This window comes from Lagenorhynchus albirostris, chromosome 11, assembly GCF_949774975.1.
Source record: "Lagenorhynchus albirostris chromosome 11, mLagAlb1.1, whole genome shotgun sequence".
In the NCBI taxonomy this organism is placed as follows: Eukaryota; Metazoa; Chordata; class Mammalia; order Artiodactyla; family Delphinidae; genus Lagenorhynchus; species Lagenorhynchus albirostris.
The window spans coordinates 84124311-84149573 of NC_083105.1; the positions used below are offsets into that span (position 1 = coordinate 84124311).

A 25263-nucleotide genomic window follows, 5' to 3' on the forward strand; every position below is an offset into this window, starting at 1 on the left:
ATTTTTCAGGATTGAGCTATGCAAGTTTCCTTGTTGTATCTTTCTGTATTGTAGGTTCATTTGTGTTTACCTATTATTCAGCTATATACAGGCATTTCCTTTTACATTCACATCTTGGGCAGTTCCTTTTTTGGTACAATATCAGTAATTTAAATGTGAATCTTACATCTGATGGCATTATAGATTCTATGGAGTAAATATGTCTTGGGGACCTTTTTTTGTTTCAGCACATTGAGATTATATCACTTCTTTTCATATCTGTATCACATTCCATTGAAAGTATATCTATGATTTTTATATTGTCCCTATTTTTCACTACTACAAACAAGGTAGAAATGAAGATCCTTGTATATAAGGCCTTGCAAACATATGGAAAAATAGTTGTTTCATTGATGTAGCAGTATTCTAGGCAATAAGAGTCCAGCAGCAAGACAGAGTCCCTGTCCTCATGAAACTTACATTCTTTTTGTCCCAGCTTTATTAAGATATAATTGACGTATAACATTGTATTATAAGTTTCAAAGTATACAATGTGATGATTTGACATATGTATGTTTTATGAAATGATTACCAAAATAAGGTTGGTTAATATATCCATCACCTCACGTAATTACCATTTTGTGTGTGTACCCGTGTGTGTTGAGGACATTTAAGATCAACTGTCTTAGCTACTTTCAAATATACAATACAGTATTGTTAACTGTAGTCACCATGCTGTACGTTAGATCCTCAGAACTTATTTATTTTAATAACTGGAAGTTTGTACCTTTTGACCAACACCTCTCCATTTCCCCCATTCCCAGCCCCTGGCAATTACCAATTTACTCTCTGTTTCTATGAGTTTGGCTTTTTTAGACTCCATGTATAAGTGAGATCATGCAGTATTTTTCATTCTCTGACTTATTTAACTTAGCATAACGCCCTCCAGGTTCATCTGTGTTGTTGCAAATAAGATCCTCTTCTTTTTTTTGTGACTGAATAATATTCTATTATATATATAATATAATATAATATAATATAATATTTATAATATTGTATTAATATGTAATATATTCAATATATTATAATATATTATAATATATATTATTCCAATTTGTCCAATAATATTATATATATATATATATCACATTTTCTTTATTCATTCATCTGTGGATAGACACCACTTAGGTTGTTTTCATGTGTTGGCTATTGTGAATAATGTTGCAGTGCACACGAGGGTGCAGATATCTCTTCAAAAGAGTGATTTCATTTCATGAAGCTTACATTCTTTCTGGGGAGGGGAGGTGAAGAAAAAATATAATTTCAGATTGCTTTGAATGTACAGAAAACCAAGAAAGGGGTCAGTGGGAAATGTGGGGTAGGGTATAATGTTATAATGGTGATTAAAGAGCTAAAGTTTGAGAAGAGAAAGGATGAAATGAGCATTCTAGGCAGAAGAAACAGTTATTGCAAAGACCCATAGTTGGGAATGACCTTGGTGGTTAGAATAGAGTGAGCAAAGTTGAAATGAAAGATAAAATGTGAGGTGGAGGGATGGTGAGGGTTGAGGGGTGGGCAGAAGGGTTGGGGGAGATAAGTAGGAGCCAATTCTTAGCCAACTGGGCCACGGTGAAACGTCTGGGTTTTATTCTGAGTGTGGGAGAGTTGTAAGCAGAGGAGTGACATGATCTGATTTATATCTTTAAACGGTCAGTGGAGAATTCGCTGTAGGGAAGCAAGAATAGAAGTAGGAGGACCAGTTAGGAAACTGTTGCATCAGTGTAGGTCACCAAGGTGAACCTACTTCTAAAAGTAAAACATACTCTTTCCTGGAAAAAATTTACTGTCTTGAAGCCCCGCACTTTTGCTATTACATCTTCCCCTTTTGCAAGTACGCTTCTGCTTTACAAAACAAAGGTCTATCCATTCTAAATCTTACTGTACTTCATTGCCCTAGAACCTGGGCTATGAAACTAAAGGACCTTTCAAAACACTCATGTTGGCAAGGCTTTCTTTAATCAAGGCACTAATGACTTCTTGTTTTTGTCTGTCTTACAAGTAAGTGGTGAAATGTGGCATTTGAAATATTGAGATATTCTGAATTCCTATATTTTGTAGTGTGGAGTGGTGGGACTGGTAATAATCTTTATTTAGTGACACTGCTTGTAAGATTGTCAAATGATGATGCAAAAAAAATGCTCTCACAGTGTAATTTATTGATAAAACATTCAGACTTCAAAAATAATAACATTAATTTTTTTAATGAAGAAAGATTAAGGGTATCAGTAAAAATGTAAATGAGCTTAATATTTTTGCATAGACCTTAAAGTTGCCTTTGAAACTTCATTTAATTTAAATTAGTATTATTCATTGCAAAAACTAGGAAATTGTACAAGACTATAGAAAAGGTTATAACACCTGGTACCCTATTAAAACACCCATCGCTGCATTTACATCAGTATGTTTTCTTCAGGAAACCACTGTACTTCGTAGAATGCATGAAATAGCAGAAGACATTGATTAGATTGTAGGGAAAAATGCCTTACAGACTGATTAATGCATAGATGAACTTGGAATACTTTGAACTGATTTTATTTGAATAGATTGAGACTGGTGCCCAAGTACCTCCAGGCATGGAACTGTAAAGAATGGGCAAAAAGGGGGCCCTATAGCTCATATCTATACTTATATCCTATTTTAATTTAGGAATACCATATTCACAAAGAAGCTTTGGTTGCCTAAAATTTGAGTCCTGGTTTCTATGGAACATTCAGTGTTTACCCTAAAATATAAATGGTGTTAAGTTCAGGACATTAAATAATTGCATCTTTTAAAACAATGTGTGAGGAAATGGAACCAGCTTATACCTGGCTTATAATAAAAAAAGAGATAGCTTATCATGAGGATGCATATTAACACATTTATTAGTATAGAAACATGAAGTCAAACTGTTTGTGATAGGAAATAAGTATGATATGTCCAGTTGGTTTAACTTTGAAGGCTGGGCTTTGCTAATTAGGTAAATTGACTTTTTTTTAATACTTCAAATGAGCAAAATCTATAGCTTTAAAGTTTTGATCAATTTAAAATCAAAGCAAGTGGTAAAATAAAATAATTTTTTCAAAATATTATTTTGATTTTCCCATTTCCAGTAATATTGGGCGTAAGATTTTTTGGATCAAACTTTCTGCTGAGGGCTTCCCTGGTGGCACAGCGGTTGAGAGTCTGCCTGCCGATGCAGGGGACACGGGTTCGTGCCCCGGTCTGGGAGGATCCCACATGCCGCGGAGCGGCTGGGCCCGTGAGCCATGGCCGCTGAGCCTGCGCGTCCGGAGCCTGTGCTCTGCAACGGGAGAGGCCACAACAGTGAGAGGCCCGCGTACCGTAAAAAAGGAAAAAAAAAAAACTTTCTGCTGAAAACAATAAATAATGCTGACTAAAATATATATGTAAAGATCAAAACTTCCATCTTAAAGGAACTTAAGAGCTGATAAGGTAATAAGAAATTATCAGGAGAAAACCTAAATTAAGGAAGGAACCAAAGAAGTAATGGACGCACTAAAACTCTTTTTCATGAGGGCATTTGCAGTACAGGGCAAAACTTGAACTTGTGGTTTTAACAGCAACAGTGGGAGCCAAAAACAGTGGAGTGATGTCTTCAGTGTGCTGAGAGTAAATAACTGCCAACTTAGAATTCTGTATCAGCTCAAATAGTTTTCAAAAATAAAGGTGAAAGAAAAATATTTTCTCAGGTAAAAACTGTGTTTTTCATCTGCTGCAAAACAGATTATATGCATAAGGTATAAAACAGTAATCCACATAATAACATGTGGATTTAAAAAATAGATACATGAAAACAACACATAATATTCATCAGTTGATAAGTAGATAACAAGATGTGGTATATCCATACAATGAAATATTTTTCAGCCATAAAATGGAAGTATTGATACATGCTATAGCATGGAAGAACCTTGAAAACATTGTTCTGAATGAATAAAGCGAATCACAAAAGATCACACATTGTATGATTCCAGTTATATGAAATGTCCAGAATAGGCAAATCTATAGATAAAGTAGATTAGTGGTTTCACAGAGCTGGGAGGTTGTGAGGAAATGGAAGGGGGTGCTGCTAATGGGTATGGGATATCTTTTGGGGGGTGATGGAAATGTTCTGAAATTGATTATGGTGGTAGTTACACAACTCTGAATACACTAAAAGCCATTGAATTCTACACTGTAAATGGGTGAACTATATAGTATATAAGTTTTATCTCAGTAAAACTGTTTTAAAAAGATATATGACAGCAATAATGTATAATTTGGGTAGGGCAAGGATTAATTGAGTTAAGATGTTCTAAAGTCCCTGTACTGTTTGGTAGTATGGTAAATGTATTTATATATTAGGTACATAGGTTGACTTTCTAGGATAGCCACTAAAATGATATAAATAGAGTATATAACTTCCAAACCAGTAGAGGGAAAATAGTGCACTAACAAAAAAATAATCAATTGATGATACCAAGAAATATGAAAAGAAGGCAAGACAAACCCAAAATCAAAAGAGAAAGATTGTCAGATTGGATAAAAAATAAAATCTAACAATAATCTTTTTACAAATACCATCTAAAGAATAAAAATACAGAAGAGTTAAAGTAAGATGATGGAAAAAGGCATGCTATGCAAATAATAGAAAGATGAAAGTTGGTATAATTAATATTAGACATGGTAGACTTTAAGACAAAAAGCACTTCTAGAAACAAAGAGGGTCATTTTGTGATGATAAAGTTTTGATTAACCAAGAAAATATAATTTTAAATCTGTATATACCTAATTATAATGCCTTGAAATATACATTGCACAGATTCAGAGAACTGTCAGGAGAAATAGACAAGTTCACAATCATACTGGAAGATTTCTTCTTTCAGTACCTGATAGAAAAGCATTAAAAAAAATAAAACAGTAAGGACGTAAAGATTGGAACAACATGAACAAATCATTAGATTTGTTAGAATAAGAATTAGACATATTTAGAACATTGCACTCAACAACTAGAGAATTTTAAGCACATATATTTTTTATTCCAAAACTGACAATGTACTGAGACATAAAACTATTCTCAAAGTTCAAAGAATTGAAACAATTCAGAGCATGTATTATAACCTCAATGAAATTAAGCTTAAAATTCAAAGAAATAAATTATGAACAGGAAGATACAATATGCTGGGAATTAAAAAAAAAATTCTCAAGTGGGTCAAGATGGAAGTAAAAAGATAATTTTAACTCAGTAATAAGAAAAATACTTCAAAATTTGTGAGTGTGTCTAAAGAAGTACTTAGAGGGAAATATGTAGCCCTAAATACTTTAGAAGATGAAAAATTAATGAAACTAAGCATCATTTTCAAGAAGTAAGAAAAAGAAACTCAAAGTAAGGAGGAGGAAGGAAATAATAAAGACAAATATAAAAATTAATAAAATAGAAAACATACAATAGAGAGGATTTATAACCTCATATCTTTCAAGTCTTCACTCAAATGTTACCTTCTCCATGAGGCCCACCCTAAACACTGTATTTAAAATTGTAATTCATCCCTTCCCCAATGACCCCTGCAGTCTGGAGTCCCTTTGATTTCTCCCATAGCACTTTTCATCTTCTAAAATATTTTATAAATTATTTTACAATTTTGTTTATTGTACCACAGAGATATATTGTACAGCACAGGGAATATAGCCAGTATTTTATAATAACTATAAATGGAGTATAATCATTAAAAATTGTGAATCACTATGTTGTATACCTGAAGCATAATACTGTAAATCAACTAGTCCTCAATTTTAAACATTATTTTTAAATTGTTTGTTTATTGTTTTTGTCTTTCTCTTCCCATTTGAATATAAGTTCATTAAGACAAGGATTTCTGTTTACTGATATATCTCAAATACCTATCATATATTAGACTCTCAGTATTTCTTAAAATAGTTGAATGAACAAATAGGCCACAATTTATTTCTCTGAAAATACTGATAAAATTGACAATTTTCTGGTAAATTTTATCAAAAAGAACAAATAGCATAAATAATCAATACAGGCATTCCTTATTTTATTGTGCCTTGCTTTATTGCACTTCACAGATATGGCATTGTTTACAAATTAAAGGTTTGTGTTGAGCAAGTCTATCTGTGCCATTTTTCCAATAGCATTTGCTCACTTTGTGTCTCTGTGTCACATTTTGGTAATTCTTGCAATATTTCAAACCCTATGACTTGCTAAAGGCTCAGATGATATTTAGCAATTTTTAGCAATAAAGTATTTTTAAATTAAGGTGTGTATATTTTTTTAGACACAGTGCTATTGTACACTTAATAGACTACAGTATAGTGTAAACATAACTTTTATATGCACTGGGAAACCAAAAAATTTATGACTTGCAATATTCCACCACTTTACTGTGGTGGTCTGGAATCAAACCCACAGTATCTCCAAGGTATGCCTGTATTAGGCATGAAAAGAGAGACATGACTTTAACAATAAATGACATAATTTGTACAGCTTTATATGCCAATAAATTAGAAAATTTAGATGAATTAGACAAATAGAAAAAAAAACCTTCTCACACTGTTTCTTGAAGAAGTAGAAAACCTGAATAGTCCTATAATCATTTAAGAAATTATATCAGTGGTTAAAATTTTTCCCAGAAAGAAAATTCTAGGTCTGTAAGTCTTTGTTAGCTAGTTCTTCATTCAAAGATAAATTATTTCACTTTTATACAAATCCTTCTAGAGCATGAAAAAAGAGGAAACATTTCTAATTAATTTTGAGTTACCTGGGTAGCCTGAGAATAGCATGAGAAAGGAAAATTGAAGCCCATTCATGAACATAAATACAAAATGTCTAAACAAAATGTTAGCAAGCTCACTTGGAAGTATATAGAATAATAATAAATTATGACCCAATTCAGCTTATTCCAGGGAGGCAGAATTGGTTTAATGTAAGAAATTAAATGAATACAATTAGATGGAGTTAAAAATTCAGTTACTATGTCTTACCATTTAATAGCTTAAAGGGCACCTCTTTAGCGTGATAGAAGTATCTATATTTTAAATAAACAAAAAACTGCCAGAGAAGGAAACTACTGAAATTAACAAATATTGACTAGGATAATGATTATGAGAGTGTAAATTGGAATAATTACTTTAGAAAACTCAGCTTCAACAACATTGAAAATGCACATACCCACCAGTTTTACTTCTAGGTATACATTGTAGAGAAATTCTTGTATGGACACCAGGATACATACACTCAAAGGTTTATAGCAGCATTATTCATGATAGTAAACTAGAAACCATCCAATGTCAATCAGTAGAAGAATGGATAAATAAATTAATGAGTTACTATTTAGCAGTGAAAATATACAGGTACTGCTATATCCCCCCCTTGGGTGAATCTTACAAACCATAATTTGTATCTAAAGAAGTAAATCACACAAAAGGACAAGTAGGATTGTATTATCCTACTTATAGGAAATATCTAGAGTAGTCAAACTCATAAAGACAAAAAGTAGGATGGTGATTGATAGGGGCTGGGTTGGGGGCAGAAGGGGAATTAATGTGTAATGTGTAATGGATACAGAGTTTCGGTTTGGGATGATGAAAAAGTTCTGGAGATGGGTGGAGGTTATGGTTGTACAACAATGTGAATGTACTTAATGCCACTGACCTGCACACTAAAAAACGCTTAAAATGGTAAATTTTCTGTTATGTATATTTTATGACAATAAGTAAATAAGTAAATTACAATTGTATCCATAAAGTATAATTGGATTTATGAAGAAATTCAAAGGTAAGAAAACTATTGTTTAAGAATATATACATATGTAATAAAACTTTAAAGAAAAACAAGAAGGACATTACAAATATCAGTGATTATCTCTAGGAGTAATTTTTTTGGTAAGTCAATATAATTTTTGGCATATGTTGTGGAAAGAATTCAAATAACTACACGATACAGCTGTAACAAACCTATTCCCATCGGCTTTGTAATATAAACCAAATTTTTCATTTCTTATAGCTATAAAAATTAAAATAGAATCTGTCTGAATCCTTGTTTCATTCAGCAATAGCTAACATTTATCCTTGGATTATGAACTGACCAGGAAAACGAAAAAACCCAACAATCTCATCAAAAGGCGCATATCTAGTAAAATTTTACTTTTTATGTTTTAATATTTACCTATCAAAATTTGTAATATAAAATGTTGCTTTGTTCAATTGTCTACTGAAAATAATTATAAAATTAACTCAATCCAGAGCAAAATTTGTACTGCTTAGAAACTTAGAGTCAAGGAAATTAAAAATTTCATACATATTTTTATAACATAAATATGATAGGAAGATCAACAAAAGTTGTTCAAGTGTATTACACTAGGATAAGATTCTGTGGGGGAAGTGGAATGGAAATATGAATTCAAAGAGAAAAGGATTAAAATTTTTATTAAAGAAAAGCTTGTTCATATTTTTTATTTGATATTGGCCGTCAAATCACTATAGTATGTATCGATAGATCCATTGGATATATTTTAAATAGTGATGGATATATTTAAAGGAGTGATGTAAAAGTTTACTTTTATATGTGATATACTAGAAAGTACAACATTTGAAGTTATTTAAACTTGTGGTAAAAAGTTTTCAATGTCAACGTAAAAATGTGTGAAGGGGGTACATAGCTTTTCAAAATCCTTTTAGGGACTATATGAACAAATAGTTTTTAAAGTTACTAATCAACTACGTCTGAGGAGGAGAAACCAGAAAAGAAGTCTAAGAAGGAGGGAAGAAGCAAAATCAGATAGTACCAACCTGAAGGCCTAATGAAGAAAATATTTCAAGATGGAAGAAGAAAACTTTGTCAAATGATGATAACAGATGAGTAAAATGAGGGCTGAAAATTGGCCATTGTCATCGGAAACATGGCCATCTTAAGGTTCCATGACACGAGAGGTTTCAATGGAACAATAAAAATGAAAGCCTGATTAGAATGGGGCATGCAGAAAATGGGGACGTGAAAGCAGTGGGCAACTCCTTTTAGGCAGTCTAATATAAAGGGTAACAGCATTGGAGCAAAAGAGGAAGAGGGATGTGAAATCCAGGGAGGGAGAGAGCTATGAATAACAAGAGGTGTTAATTACAGGACCCAAGTCTTATATAGGCAATAAGGGATAGGATCTAGTGTAAAAGTGGTGGATTCAGACTTAAATAGCAGAAGGTACATCCAGTTCATCCAGTGTAACAGGAAGGGAGACAAAGGTAGAGGTAAATTAAAAGATCTGGTGTGTAAAGTAGCGTATTCTTAAAAGTTTCTAGTGATGTAAAGTCAACAGCTGAGAGTAAGAAAGAGGAGAGGATTTTGGAAGAGTGAAGAGAATGAAATAGCAATAGGAATGCTGTATGGTGCTTAGAGCCTGTTTAAAATGTGTGCTCACAACTTTGAGCTCATGTAGTTTTCTCTGGCAAGGTCCAGCTGCTCCTATTGCTAGCTCAGAATAAGTGGAGAGTTGGGTTTAACTAGAACTAGGAATTTGCCCGCTGAGCTTCTCAGAGGGAGAGGAAAATAGAGGAGGCAGAGATATATAAGTTATTGATTATGTGATGAACTGTGAAATCTAACCAGGGTAAGGAAGAAGTGACAGTATGTGGGGGTTGATGAACGGTGAAAAAGTGATAGGGCTAATGTATTGGAGACTCCAGTGGAGCATCCTGCAGTAGGTGAGCCAAAAAGAGCAGGTGGTCATCCAAGAGTCTATGTATCCCTAGGATTAACCACTCAATTGATTCCTAAAGTTAGATGGTGCACTTCTCTTTCCATACTCTCCCTTAGGGAAAATGGAAGGGAGGCGGTCATCACCAAGATAGTTCTCAAATCTGTATTCTGTGGCCCTGATCTCTTGGCTACATCTCAGTTCTTCAGTTTCAAAGCCTGCAAGCATTGCCTGGATTCTCCACCAGCACTTCATACTAATTAAATTTCTCTAAACAGTTTCTCTTTCAAGTTTGCATCTTCTGGACTAATATTCTTCTTTTTTGATTCTTCTCTGACTGCTTCCTCTCCATGACTCCAATTTTAATCATTATCAAATAAGTTAACTTATAAAATATTTATTGGATCCATCCCCCATCTGCATTTCCATTGTCATGACTTTATTAATTATTGTTAATAGTAGCCAAAATGTATAATCTTTACAATCATTTTTCCCCCTAACACCAGGTTTGTTTTCCAGATAATAGCCACAGACCTGGAAAACTTTTAGGGGGTTTCCAATTCTTTTAGCACAATGTCCAATCTCTACAGCATAGGCTCCAACCTTCTTTTCCATTCTCACGTCCATCATTACCTCTTCTTGGGGTTTTCCTAGGGCCTATCCAGTGCTCTCCCAACTCCATATCTTATGCCTGCCTTTCCCCCTTGGAGTATCTTCCTCTCATATCTGAATGTTAAAATCTTTTGGGCACAAACTTTAATACTCGATACCCTATAAAAATTTTACTTGATCCCAGCTGTTGAAAACAATTTGGCCTTACTCCAAACTTGCAAAATAACTCTATATCTGTTAGTCATAAAAAATCTTTAATTTTTATAGACATGTAGCAGTGTTAAAGATATTTTTACATGTTTTATTTTAATCCTTACAAAAATGAAATGAGGTTTTATTTAGCACCACTTTAAAGATGTGAAAACTGAAAATGAGAGAATTAACTTGTATATACTTGTCACTGTCACTCTTGCCTTTGAATAATTTATATGTTAATTTTCCTACTTGTTTCCATACTTTGTCCTCAAGGCACTGAGTCAAGGCTTTTCACTTAATAGGCAGTCTTATTTGAATGAGTAGAAGACTGGATTCATGAAAGTAAAAGTGTTTTTCATAATTGCTGGTTGAGGGATATGTGTTTTTAAGTAATTTGAGTACATGTGAATAACCTTTTTAAAAATTGTGGCCTTTATTAAGTCTGGCAGTAAGAAAAAGAGAATCACCAAAGCCGACCAGTTGAAGCAGCTACAAGAGGAGGAGGAGAGACGACAAAAGGAGGAAGGTATAAAACACACAGTGGTAACTATTGTCACATGCAGGTAATACTAACAGTAGGTTTGTATTTCTGTCATCCAGTCAGTACTTTTTAAAAACAATTTTCAAAATTTTTAATTTTTTGAATTTAATGTTTTATAATAGCTATTTACTATTTAAAGGGTACCCAGAAATTTCTGTTAGTACACACCAATCATTTTCAGATATATCTTGAAGGAGAGTTGCCAGTTAAAATACAGGATGCCCAGTTAAATTTGAATTTCAGACAAACAGTGGATAATTTGGGATAATTTGCCTCATGCAATGTTTAGAATATACTTGAACCAAAAAAAAGAGTCCATTGTTTATCTGAAATTCAAATTCATCTGAGCATCCTATATTTTTATTTACTAAATATGGCAACCCTATCTTAATTAAATTAAGTATAAGATGTTTATACTTATTGATTAAATTGGCATTGGTACTGATTGTGCAGTAAGAATTCTGAAACTCAAATTAAATAGCAAAAAATTAATGAAAATTTGGTCATTTAAAATAATAAAAAGTCACTTTAAAAATCTGAATAGTTTATAAAAATAGAACTACCATATGACCCAGCAATCCCACTACTGGGCATATACCCTGAGAAAACCATAATTCAAAAAGAGTCATGTACCACAATGTTCATTGCAGCAGTATTTACAGTAGCCAGGACATGGAAGCAACCTAAGTGTTCATCGATAGATGAACGGATAAAGATGTGGCACATATATACAATGGAATGTTACTCAGCCATAAAAAGAAACGAAATTGAGCTGTTTGTTGTAAGGTGGATGGACCTAGAGTCTGTCATACAGAGTGAAGTAAGTCAGAAGGAGAAAACAAATACCATATGCTAACACATGTATATGGAATCTAAAAAAAAAAAATGGTTCTGATGAACCAAGGGGCAGGACAGGAATAAAGACACAGACGTAGAGAATGGACTTGAGGACATGGGGAGGGGGAATGGTAAGCTGGGACGAAGTGAGAGAGTAATATTGACATATATACACTACCAAATGTAAAATAGATAGCTAGTGGGAAGCAGCTGCATAGCAGAGAGATCAGCTCAGTGCTTTGTCATGACCTAGAGGCGTGGAATAGGGAGGGTGGGAGGGAGATGCAGGAGGGAGGGGATATGGGGATATATGTGTATGTATAAGTGATTCACTTTGTTATAAAGCAGAAACTAACAACACTGTAAAGCAATTATATTCCAATAAAGATGTTAAAAAAAAATCTGAATATTTCAGATGGTTGTAGCTTTTAGCATGAAGAACATCTGTTGATTCAGATTCAGGTTTTAAATGTCTGTTCTTAGTTTCCATGTTGATTTTTTAATGTATAATCATATAAATCTTTTTTAGGTGACTCATGATAATAATACAGTATCAGGATCTACATCTTGGGGAATGTTTTATTATATTGGGTTAAACTCATATTCTTCAACATGTATTTCATATTTTGTTTTTTAATAGTGAAAGCAAGGGAAGATTAAGATAGTTATTTCTGGGCTTCCCTGGTGGCGCAGTGGTTGAGAGTCCGCCTGCCGATGCAGGGGACACGGGTTCGTGCCCTGGTCCAGGAAGATCCCACATGCCGCGAAGTGGCTGGGCCCGTGAGCCATGGCCGTTGAGCCTGCGCGTCCGGAGCTTCTGCTCCACAACGGGAGAGGCCACAACAGTGAGAGGCCCACATACCGCAAAAAAAAATAAAAATAAAAATAAAGATAGTTACTTCCGATAATGTAGATGTCACAGATTATGGAAATCTTCTGAAGATTTTACCTCTTAATTACCCATGATAGATTTGTCATTTTTCATTGATTAAAATCATTATTGGATTGCTATAAACTTTTTGGAGAAGAGAAATATCATCGTGAGCCAGAAATTTTGAGTCATGTTACTTTTTTTTTTAAATTTATTTTTATTTATTTATTTTTGGCTGAGTTAGGTCTTCGTTGCTGTGCACAGGCTTTCTCTAGTTGCGGAGAGCGGGGCCTGCTCTTTGTGGCAGTGCGCAGGCTTTTCATTGCAGTGGCTTCTCTTGTTGCGGAGCACAGGCTTCAGTAGTTGTGGCATGCGGGCTCAGCAGTTGTGGCATGCAGGCTCAGTAGTTGTGCCTTGCGGGCTCTAGAGCGCAGGCTCAGTAGTTGTGGTGCATGGGCTTAGTTACTCCGGGGCATGTGGAATCTTCCTGGACCAGGGCTTGAACCCGTGTCACCTGTATTGGCAGGCGGATTCTTAACCACTGCGCCACCAGGGAAGTCCGAGAGTCATGTTACTTTTTTGAAAGAAATCTAGCAGTTTTATTTCTACCACACAGTAAAGGTTGTGACTTCTATCAAATATTCCACCATTACTACATCTTAAATATTTGAAATAATTTTAAGTGCTTAAAAACAGACTAAAAAAAAAAACAAAGAATAAAACAGACTAAAAATTTCTTTTGTTGTTGTTCTTTAGAGGAAGCCCGTGTGAAATACGAAAAAGAAGAAATGGAAAGACTTGAAATACAACGAGCTGAGAAAGAAAAATTGCGAAAACTTGAAGCAAAAGTAAATAAACATTAATGCTGTTATTACTGAAGACAAACTATGTGGCTATCAGATCTGTTTGGCCATTTAACGTCATTCTGGTACCTACTGGTACCCATAGGTACCAGTAATATTTAGGCCTATCTGAACTGGTTTAATTCATTTTATCCTACCATAAAGTTATGGTGGGTAAATTATTACCCACATTTCACAGATCAGGAAATTGGTGAATAGAGAGATTAAGCAGCTAATAAATTTCAGAGCCAGGACTTAGACAGAAGTAGTCTTGCTTCAGAGCCCATGCTTGTAACCATTAAGTTATTATTCTCAATCTGTTGTATAGATAATTAAATAGGGACCAAAAAATGTTCAAATTCTACCTCTCCTTTTAAAATTTCACTTCTCTTTTTCACCAGAATTTTTCGTTATTGAATCAGTAGTTCTGTGATATTTTAATCTCAGGACAAAACCTCATTACTATTAAAAAGTGAAGATCCTCAAGGAGTTTTTGTTTATGTTTATCAATATTTACTATATTAGAAATTAAAACAGAAACTTAAAAACATCTATTATATTAATAGTGATTAAACATTGTTAAACATAAACATGAATAAAAAATACATTAACATATTTTAAAAACAATTACAGTATATATATATATTTATTGAAGTATAATTGACATTTAAAATTATATTGGTTTTAGGTGTACAAAATAATGATTCGATAGTTATATATATTGTGAAATGATCCCACAATAAATCTAGTTAACATCCATCACCACACTTATATATATATATTTTTTAATTAGGGAAATAAGTGGCGTTGTTTATATTTTTTAAATCTCTTTAATCTCTGACTTAACAGAAGACAACTGGATCTCATACCTACTTCATCATTCCATCTGTTACAATGTGTTGTTTTGACTGACGTATGTGAAGAAACACTATTAACACTATTAAGAATTCTCAGTAGAGACATTTTTGTTTTCCCTTCATTAAGCTAAACGTGAGCCAATCAAGCTCTTATCATCTCCCTTTGCAAAGCAGGTTTTCCCCTATTTATCCACATTACCTTTTTGAGGCTCCCAGCCATAAAAGCGTCCCTGATCCAACTTGCTACCTTCCTTGTACCCTAAGCTTTGCCTCCTGATTTCCCTTTAAACCAGTGCTAAGCCACCAGGGGTTAACAAACAGACACTCTCTGGGAGGCCACTGACTTTGAGACTTGCCCACTTTTCTGAATTGTTTTATGGCCTCCAAGATTCTCCTTTGCCTTCTTTTGAGCTAGGCAATGGATTTCTTATGAAATCCATTATGAAACACAAAGCTGAAATTAAAGAAGATATCAATGTATCTATCCCTATGAAACAGGATCTAGAAAGAAGAAATGGAGAGCTTGAAGAACTTTATTTATTAGAGGCATGTTTTCCTGAAGCGGAGAAATTGAAACGAGACAGTAGATTGCTTTCTCAGGTAAGACTGATTTTATTTATTTAGCTAATACTTTTGTACCACAAGAGGGAGTTATAATCCAATATCTGTTTAAATAACAAGAAACTTTAAATTTGTCTATAAAAAAATCTCTAATCTGACAAATCTCTCTCATATTGCTTGTAGCAAAGTAAATTCATATAGCTCTGTAGAAATCTATTTGTCAGTAATAAGATCCTTGAAATTTTTATATCCTTTTACTCTGATTTAATTTGGGGGAATATATACTGAGGAAATTATCCTAAATTAAAATATTAAAAGTTTGAGCCTAAGGCAATCTAGTGTTGCTCAAAACAGTGTAACTTTGGAAACAATGTAGATGATTATCAGGATAAAAAGGAAAAACTGTAGTAATATGGCAAAAGATTATAGTATAATTTAAAGCAAAAATATTGTAAGTACAATATGATTACAAATGTAGAATTTGCATAGACTACAAAATGAATGGAAGGACTAATACTAAAATGACAGTGGCAGTTAAGAATTAGTAGTCATTTGAGAAGTAGAAATTAGCTCAAGTGTTGGTTTTTGTACCTACAGGAGCTATATGATTAGAGAGGAAAGCAAAACTAAATCAACTCATAAATACTTTTTTAAAAATAAAAATATGACAATAAATAGAATTTCTATTTATTTGAAATATTGAGGCTTTCAAATTATTTTGATGAAGAGGAATTTGGTTATTTTAGAGATATCTCAAGTAACTAAAGTCATAATATGGTTTTTGCCTAATATGGAAAACAAGGTTATAAGCTTCAGAAAAGAAGTAATTTAATCTTTGGTTGAATTTTCATCAGTGTGAACCTTCAAACATTTTTATTCCACAGTGGAAACACTACATTCAATGTGATGGGAGTCCTGATCCTTCAATATCCCAAGAAATTAATACTTTTATTAGCTTGTGGAAAGAGGAAACCAATGAGACTTTTGAGGCAGTGACTGCGAAGAGTAAACTAGTGCTAAATGTAAGTATTTAAGTATTATTCTGTAATTTTAAATTATGTAAATTACAATTGTCTGATATTGACTAAAACTAGAAATAAATTAAATAAAGTATTTTTCAGTTAATAACACTACTAATTCCTTGGCTGTGGAGAAACATATTTGCTCATCTTTTTGTTTTCTTTTTTATTTTTGCCACTCCTAAAAACCTCTTGCCACCTTAGGTAAGATCAGCCTAACATAAATTTGAAATAGTAACTGTATGTATATCTAATACAAGAAAATATCAAGTTGCATCCATTTATGTAGATAACTCAAGTGCAAAAATGTATGATTTTATCCTCAGCCAGAATTGTGCACTATTCAGTGATTCACTACACGTATTTTTTTTAATGTTAACTATGAGCCAGGCATCTCTTTTAAGCACTGGAAGTACAAAGATGAATAAGAATATCCTACCTTCTGTTTCTGCAAATAGAATGGATAGGCTAACCTGAGGAGCTACCACATTACAAATGCACTTAAAAATGCTAGGGAAAAGAATTTAACGACATTTAAATCCATTGCCTAGCTCAAAAGAAGGCAAAGGAGAATCTTGGAGGCCATAAAACAATTCAGAAAAGTGGGCAAGTCTCAAAGTCAGTGGCCTCCCAGAGAGTGTCTGTTTGTTAACCCCTGGTGGCTTAGCACTGGTTTAAAGGGAAATCAGGAGGCAAAGCCTAGGGTACAAGGAAGGTAGCAAGTTGGATCAGAGACGCTTTTATGGCTGGGAGCCTCAAAAAGGTAATGTGGATAAATAGGGGAAAACCTGCTTTGCAAAGGGAGATGATAAGAGCTTGATTGGCTCACGTTTAGCTTAATGAAGGGAAAACAAAAATGTCTCTACTGAGAATTCTTAATAGTGAGTGAGTCAGGAGTTAGATTGAAGAATTTATCAGAATACAGCACAGAGAGATAAAGAGATGAAAAATATCAAAGAGTAGTTAACAGACATGTATGATGGAGCAAAAAGGACTAAATGTATATTGACAAGGAGTACCAGAAGGAGACAGAGAGATATAGAAGACGGAGGGAGAGACAATATTCAAAGAGATAGTGGCTGACGATTTTCCAGAATCCTCAGAAACCCAACAAATCCCAAGTTAGGATACAAAGAAAGGAATCCACACTTAGACACACCTACATAATATTAGAAACTAGAAGGAATTCACTCCTCTTGGTCCTTTTATCCTCTAATGCTTTTTGTTTCCATTTCTGCCATGTTGTGCTTCTTGTCACTGTGGTTTACTTCTTCTCCATGTTGCTATAAAATGGAATAACTCCAGACTGTTAAGGTCATAACTTGCTCGTCTAATTTAATCTGGAAAACAAGCTTATGAGATTCATTTTACATATGAAGAAACGGGTTGTGACTTGCTTACGGTCCCCTATGAGACCTTAGATGGGTATTACTCTGACTTTCCAAAGACTCCAAAGAGCCTCCCATGAAGTATTTGGATGCTAATGGATTCATCATACAGTATTCTTGCCATTGCATATTCTCTCTCCCAGGGAGGCTGCCATAGCGTGATGCTGGTCCAGGAATCTGCTGCACTTTGAATAGCAGGAAGGCAGCAGGAAGTAGTACTAAAGTTCACCAGTGGTGAGCTGGATGTGACACCTTCCTGTTATGAATGTGGGATACAGAAGCAGAAGTAATGAATAGTAGGGAAGATGAGAAAAGGATAAGTGAAACAAAACAGGAGATAGATGAGTAGAGTAATCAATAATAATAGGAAACTAAAGCAGGAGGCCACAAGACGAACAGAAAGAATTGGATAGCAGTGATTGCATGGTAAACACCAAGTTCCAAATTATCAAATTTATTTATTTGACAAACTCTTATATAATATTTACTATGCCAGGCTTTCTCAGCCTGGTTCAGTTTATTCATGTTGTTGCTGAATTCCCCCAATAACCCTGTGAGGTATGCACCGTTATCCCCATTTTACAACCAAAGAAGGCGAGGCACCAGAGATGTTAAATAACTTGCCCCAAATCACACCACTGGTAAGAGGTGGCAAGGATGGAAGCCCAGCTTTCTGGCTTGAGCCCATACTACTCAGCTATCTCTCTTAATTTAGAAATTTTCTGTATGTTATCTATGTCAGTGTTCAAAATTAAATTTTGCTATTAGTTGTTCCTTGATCATGCTGTACATTAATTTCTCCCAACACTGTAAATATCTCTCCACTTTCTTCCTGTTTGTGTGATTTCTGAGAAGTTGGATATAATTCTTAACTTTGTTCCTCTAAAGGTAAGGTGTTTTTTTCCCTTTAGCTGCTGTCAGTTTTTCTTTATCTTTGATTTTCTGTATTTTGAAAATGGTATGCTTAAATAGGGTTTTTTTTGGCATTTATCTTGCTTGGTGTTCTCTGAGCTTCCTGGATCTGTGGTTTGGTGTCTGACATTAGTTTGGGGGGAATTCTCAGTCATTATTATTTCAAATATTTCTTCTGTTCCTTTCTCTTTCTTTTCCTTCTGGTATTTCCATTATGTGTGTGCTTCCTTTTTTTTGTAGTTGTCCCAAGGTCCTTGGATATTCTGTTCTGTTTTTTTAAGTCCTTGTTCTCTTTGCTTTTTGGTCTTTTGAGGATTCTATTGATAAATCCTCTTGCTCAGAGATTCCTTTCTCAGCTGTGTCCAGTTAAGGAGTAAGTCTTTCAAAGGCATTCTTCATTTCTGTTGCAGTGTTTACAATCTCTAGCATTTCTTTTTGGTTCTTTCTTAGGATTTCCATCTCTCTGCTTTACATCACCCATCTATTCTTGCATGCTGAATACTTTATCCATTAGAGCCCTTAGCATATTAAAAACAGGTGTTTTAAATTCCTGGTTTGATCATTATAATATCCTGCCATGTCTGGTTCTGATGTTTACTCTGTCTCTTCAAATTGTGGTTTTTACCTTTTGGTATGCCTTGTAATTTTTTCTTGATAGCCAGACATGATGTACTGGGTAAAAAGAACTGCTGTAAATAAGCCTTTAGTAATGTGGTGGTGAGGCAGGTTGGGAGAGGGGAAGAGTTCTGTAGTCCTGTGATTAGGTCTGTCTTTAAGTAAGCCTATGCCTCTGGATGGTGAACTTCACAAGCATTTTTAATTTTTCTTATCCCGTCTTAGGTGAGAGGGAATGGCTAGAGCCAGCTGGAGTTGGGTATTTCCTTTCCCCCGGGTGAGTTAGGCTCTGATAAAATTCCAGCAGGTTAGGCTCTAGTTAATTAATTTCCCCTGAGATCAAGCGTTGTGAAGAACAGAGTGCTCTGTCCTATTTCAAAATGCTTCCTTTCCCCCTCCTCCTGCCAGAAGCGGGAGGGAATTTCTTTCCCCCATATTTATTGTGGGGACCTGGTTGAGCTCCTGCAGGTAAGTCTCATAATACTATGGGCTCTCACCCTCCCATGACTTCATCCTCCGGGAGGATTTTTTTTTTAACTTATTTTTATTTATTTTTGGCTGTGTTGGGTCTTTGTTGCTGTGCATAGGCTTTCTCTAGTTGCACCAAGCGGGGCCTACTCTTCGTTGTGGTGCGCGGGCTTCTCATAGCGGTGGCTTCTCTTGTTGCAGAGCTCTAGGCACACGGGCTTCAGCAGTTGTGGCATGCAGGCTCAGTAGTTGTGGCACACAGGCTCAGTAGTTGTGGCACATGGACTTAGTTGCTCTGTGGCATGTGGGATCTTCCCGGACCAGGGCTTGAACCCGTGTCCTGTGCATTGGCAGGCGGATTCTTAACCACTGCACCACCAGGGAAGCCCCCCACCCTGGGAGTTTTTAACTCTCAGAATTGTCCACCCTGAGTTCCCAGCAATTCATTGTTTACAGTTTGGGTTTACAGACCTAGCACTGGTTCCTGCAGTGGTTTCTGCTCCTGACACTCAGCTCTGATAAACTGACTCCCTGTGTTCACCTGTAGGGATCTCCAATCTTGGGGACAGGGATTTGCTCTGTGTCCTCCCCTCTTTTATGGATCAAAGAATAGTGGTTGGTTTTTCAGTCTGTTCAGCTTTTCACTTGTTAGGATTGAGTGGCGTCTTCCAAGCTCCTTACTGGTGGAACCAGGTTGCCTTAGTTTCCTCGTCTATAATATAGGCACAATAAACAGTACCTACCTTATAGAGTTATGATGAGGATGAAATGGATTAAAACATTTAAAGCATTTAGAACAGTTCCTGGCAAATAGTAAGCATTCAGTAAATGTTAGTAATTCTCCTCCTCTTCCTCTTTCTCCTCACTCTCCTCCTCCTCATCATATTGTCATTGTTTCTATTGTTCCACAGTCTTAAGTAGTGACAAGCTGTGCCTCCTCTATCAGCTTGCTAATGACAGCTCTGTTACACATAGTAGAGAATTCTTTTTGTTTTTTTTTTTTTTTGCGGTACGCGGGCCTCTCACTGTTGTGGCCTCTCCCGTTGCGGAGCACAGGCTCCAGACGCAGAGGCTCAGCGGCCATGGCTCACAGGCCCAGCCGCTCCGTGGCATGTGGGATCTTCCCGGACCAGGGCACGAACCCATGTCCGCTGCATCGGCAGGGGGACTCTCAACCACTGCGCCACCAGGGAAGCCCTAGAATTCTTATAGTGGAGTTTTGGGAGGAAATATTTTATTTTTCCAGGATCTTAAATAATAGAATAAATACAGGAAAGTATTTTTATATGTTTTACTGGTGATGTGTTCCTCAATTCAAAAGTGATAAAACGTCCCCCATTTCACTTTTTCTTTGTGTGTCAGATTACTTTCATCGTAAATTTTTACTTTATATTTTTACTTATACTTTTACTTATAGTTAATTGAGAAATTGAAGTTAATTTTATTGGAAACTCCATCATATGATTTGCAAGAGAAAAATATAATACAGTACCAAGGATCAATTCTAGAACTGCAAGAGGTCCTTCATCGTAAGTTTAACATAGCCACAGAAATACTTCTCAGAGTAAGTGTGATATTTTGCTTTATATGTTATTATTGACCTTTGGAAGAGTTAAGATTTTATATTATATAATTTTTAAAGTCCAGTGTCCTTTATTTTTTTGAAGATTTAAAAGGTTATGGAAAAGTCAGTAGAACAATTTAAGGCACATGTATTTATCCAGATTTAACAACTGTGAATATTTTATTTTTAAAGAAATGAAACATTATCAGTGTAGCTAAAGTCTAGATTTTTTTCTTATACTTGCGAAAGTTTACCAGGACCATTATGAAAATAAATTCACAAAACCTTGTATGTTAGCTGTACACTCTAGATAAATCAGTTGACACAAGATTACAATTACTGGTAGTCACTCTATTTTTCCCAAATATCTTAGCACTAATGATAATATTCAAATAATCATAGAGCCATTGTTATACCTAAGAAAATTAATAATAATTCCATAATGTATTCCAATATCCAGTCCACATTTAAATTTTCCCTAATATTCCATGAATATCTTCTATAGCTGTTTCTGTTTTGTTTTGTTTTTTAAATCAGAAAACAGTGTAAGGTCACACCTTGCTTTTGGCTATTTTCTCTCTTGGTTTCTTTTGGTCTAGAACACAATCACCTTTATAGGCTTGGCAGAATATGTTCTAATTATAAAAAGAACTGTAAAGAAGGCTTATTGTTAAGTTTATTCTTGGCAGTAATAGTCATATTATAATTTTGCAGCTATTTTATCTATATTGTAAGAAAAAGCCAGTAAGGAAATGTATTATAATTATTAGTAATCAAGATTTTTATTCTAAGAGAAAAAAGATATATAGAAGAAAAGAAGATTAGAAAAAAATACCGTAATGTTAAATTTGTAATGGAAGTATCAGTATGAAACAGATTTCTTTTTATTCCATAAAAAGGAACCAGGTCTAATTGTGGTAAATGTCTGATTCGAGTTTGGGCAGGGAAAGTGAAAGATAAGGTTGTTATTGAAAGATGAGTTTGAGTTATCTTGTGCTAGAAAACAAGTAAATACTCAAAGACTAATGGAGTAGTAGCCAAAGAGACAGAACTAGCTTAAAGAAGCTCCCAGTGATCAACTTGGGGATAATTTGAATATCAGAAATAATAATGACTATAATTGATTATAGCAGGCATCCCCAACCCCTGGGTCGAGGACTGGTACTGGTCCGTGGCCTGTTAGGAACAGGGCCACACAGCAGGAGGTAAGTGGTGCGTGAGCGAGCGAAGCTTCATCTGCCGCTCCCCATCGCTTCCCATCACTCACATTACCGCCTGAACCATTCCCCCTCACCACCCCAGTCCATGGAGAAATTGTCTTCCACGAAACCGGTCCCTGGTGCCAACAAGGTTGGGGACCTCTGGATTATAGAACCTTGAATAAAATAAAAATTCATGAGTCTATAGTGATATTCCAAAATGGAAAGGGGAAAGTGGAGTGGCGGGTAGAGAGAACAGTTCTTTACAGAAGAATACCACCTGATGAATGTGGAAGGAATGATCAGTAAGATAATAACCATTTTTCAATCCCCAATGTAATAATTGATAAGGATCATCAGTGGCTACCTCAATAAGTAGGCGAAAAGTTTAGGAACACATTATTCTCATAGTGCCAAAGTATTAGACCACAGATTACTTACTGACTAGGATAAATGTACTTTGCAAGGGGAGGTGGGGGTAGTCACCACATTAACTAAGTGATCAAGTCCACATTGCTAACAGTATACATCATATGCCTCCTGATAGCATGCAATGTGAGGCACACAACATTACCTGTTGTGCCTTCTTGCCGAAAATTGTTCATCTAATCTGATTAAACCTACCTAGACCTAACTTCCGGTGTACAAAAAATAAAGGGAATAGAGGAGCAAGTTAAACCATGAGGAAACAGCTAGATAAATTCACAGTGCGGAACAGTTCTTCAAGGCAATTATCCTGGGCACTTCAAAAAGTTAATGTCACAGAAAAAAAAAAGTGTGGGCGAACAATCACTTTTATTTCTTTTTTTTCTTTTCTTTTTTTTCTTTGTTGGCCACACTGGCACAGCTTGCAGGATCTTAGTTCCCCAACCAGGGATCAGACCTGTGCCTCGTGAAATGGAAGTAGAGTCCTAACCCCTGGACCACCAGGGAATTCCCAGAACAATCACTTAAAAAAAAAAAAAGCAATAAATTCAACTCCCAGTACATTTAAATTTTTACATTATAGGAACCAAATACATATTGATTTATTTAAGCCCTTTGATAGAGCTAATATCTTAAGCAGTAGGCATCAAGCTATGTTAGTCTTTATAAAAGAATTCTTAAGAACATCCTTAAATTGTGTGTTTAATGTTGATTATCGAGTATTGGACTAGTAAAACACAAAACTCATCTGGATATTTTGTTTTCTAAACTTGGTATGTTCAGAAATAGGCTAACTTTTGCAGTAGCATAATCTACATTTTAATAAGGTAAGGATAAAGAAGCATGTATATAGTTAAAATGAAAAGTCACAAATAATGTTAAAATTGAAAAGGGTAACCTAAGAGTAATCCACAAGTGCTACCTGGGAATACAGGAGCAACTTCAATCCTTAGACACCGTAAGAGAAACTGAGTAGTAAATGGGGAGCACATTTAATTGAGTAAATATGTTTTTGTTGTTTAGAGAATTTTTAAAAACAATTCTTTGTTATTTTGATTGAACCTTATTTTTACCCAAATTTCTCTTTTCTTTTTATTTTTTTCAAGGTTTCTTTTTAAATTATTATTTACTTTTTGGCTGCGTTGGGTCTTTGTTGCTGTGCGTGGACTTTCTCTAGTTGCGGCGAGTGGGGGCTACTCTTTGTTGCAGTGCGCCAGGCTTCTCATTGCGGTGGCTTCTCTTGTTGAGGAGCACCGGCTCTAGGCGCGCGGGCTTCAGTAGGTGTGGCTCGCGAGCTGTAGAATGCAGGCTCAGCAGTTGTGGCGCACAGACTTAGTTGCTCTTCGGCATGTGGGATCTTCCCAGAACAGGGATCAAACCTGTGTCCCCTGCATTGGCAGGCGGATTCTTAACCACTGCACCACCAGGGAAGTCCCCAAATTACTCTTTTAATATTGAAGGGAATCCAACACCTAAGTGATGAAGGAACTTATCTAAATTGCGTAATTTATGAGGCCTCTAATCTTAATAATGTTTTCTTTTTTTCTTACAGCAAGCTAGTACTTTAGCAGATCTGGACAGTGGAAACATGGAAAAAGTCATTCGAGATGAAAATGTTACTGTATATGTATGGGCAAACCTCAAGAAGAATCCAAGGTATTCCCATGGGTGATACTATAGGTCTGAAGACATTATATAGTCACATGACCAAGCAGATGCCTGTTGCATTACAGCATGGCATACTTATAAAAACCCATGTTAGAAAGTCAGCCACCTGGGGTTTGACTCAGAGACCTGCCATTTATCTTAGGCAAGTTACTTAGCCTTGTTATGCCTCAGTATATCAACAGTAAAATGATTATATCACTTAACTTAATAGGATTGGGCTGAGGATTAAATGTTAACACATGTAAAGGTCATACATAGTGTGGTGTCTAGCACAAATATACACTGACTAAATATCAGGGTCTTCCTCTTCTTTTCACCCACTTAACCTCCCTCCCCACCAAAAAGTAGAAGTGGTAGGTGCTCTCTACATGGCAATCTGAAACTTTTAAAAGATTTATCTTTTGTGAACTGTTAATGCTTTCAAAAAAGAATACTTTTCATATTTATTATTTTTTAGATAATTTAAGTGATGTTTCCCTGATTGTTTTCAACAAAGTAATATCATTCTGAGGAATGATAGAGATAATGATAAATTCACGATCACTTGGTTGCTGCTTTATCTCAAACATTTCAAAATAATTGAGTTAGTATGGCAGCAAGTTTTAGGAAAAATGATCTGAATAAAAGTTAGGAGGCCTAGGTTCTGGTCCCAACTCTGAAAAGACTAGTCCTATGACAGTGGAAAGTATTGGATTTTATTTCTGATATTTAGTAAAAGTAAGGAAAAAAGTATTTTCCAAGTTACATTTGCTACAAAATACTCTGTGGTTTAAATCAGAGTCAATATATTAATATAACCATTTTCAGTATAAAATATGTTATATCCAGAAGGATGAAGGAAATTATATAATTTTAAAAGAAGAAAAGTAAAATGAATATCCCTGTATTAACTACCCAGGCTTAAGAAGAGAATTAGATGGTATCTTTTACTAAGATAAGGAATAGTGGAAGCAGAAC

The 25263-nt window shown here is 35.1% G+C and overlaps 1 protein-coding gene across 1 annotated transcript in view; it reads left to right on the forward strand.

The window, feature by feature from the left end:
* DNAI7 (dynein axonemal intermediate chain 7) overlaps window positions 1-25263 on the forward strand; it is a 73130-nt gene that overhangs the window by 5379 nt on the left and 42488 nt on the right. The window contains exons 3-8 of the mRNA XM_060166721.1: window positions 10980-11064; window positions 13544-13635; window positions 14985-15086; window positions 15932-16069; window positions 20867-21013; window positions 24191-24294. Of these exons, the coding sequence (XP_060022704.1) occupies window positions 10980-11064; window positions 13544-13635; window positions 14985-15086; window positions 15932-16069; window positions 20867-21013; window positions 24191-24294 (668 nt within the window). The remainder of the gene's footprint in view (window positions 1-10979; window positions 11065-13543; window positions 13636-14984; window positions 15087-15931; window positions 16070-20866; window positions 21014-24190; window positions 24295-25263) is intronic.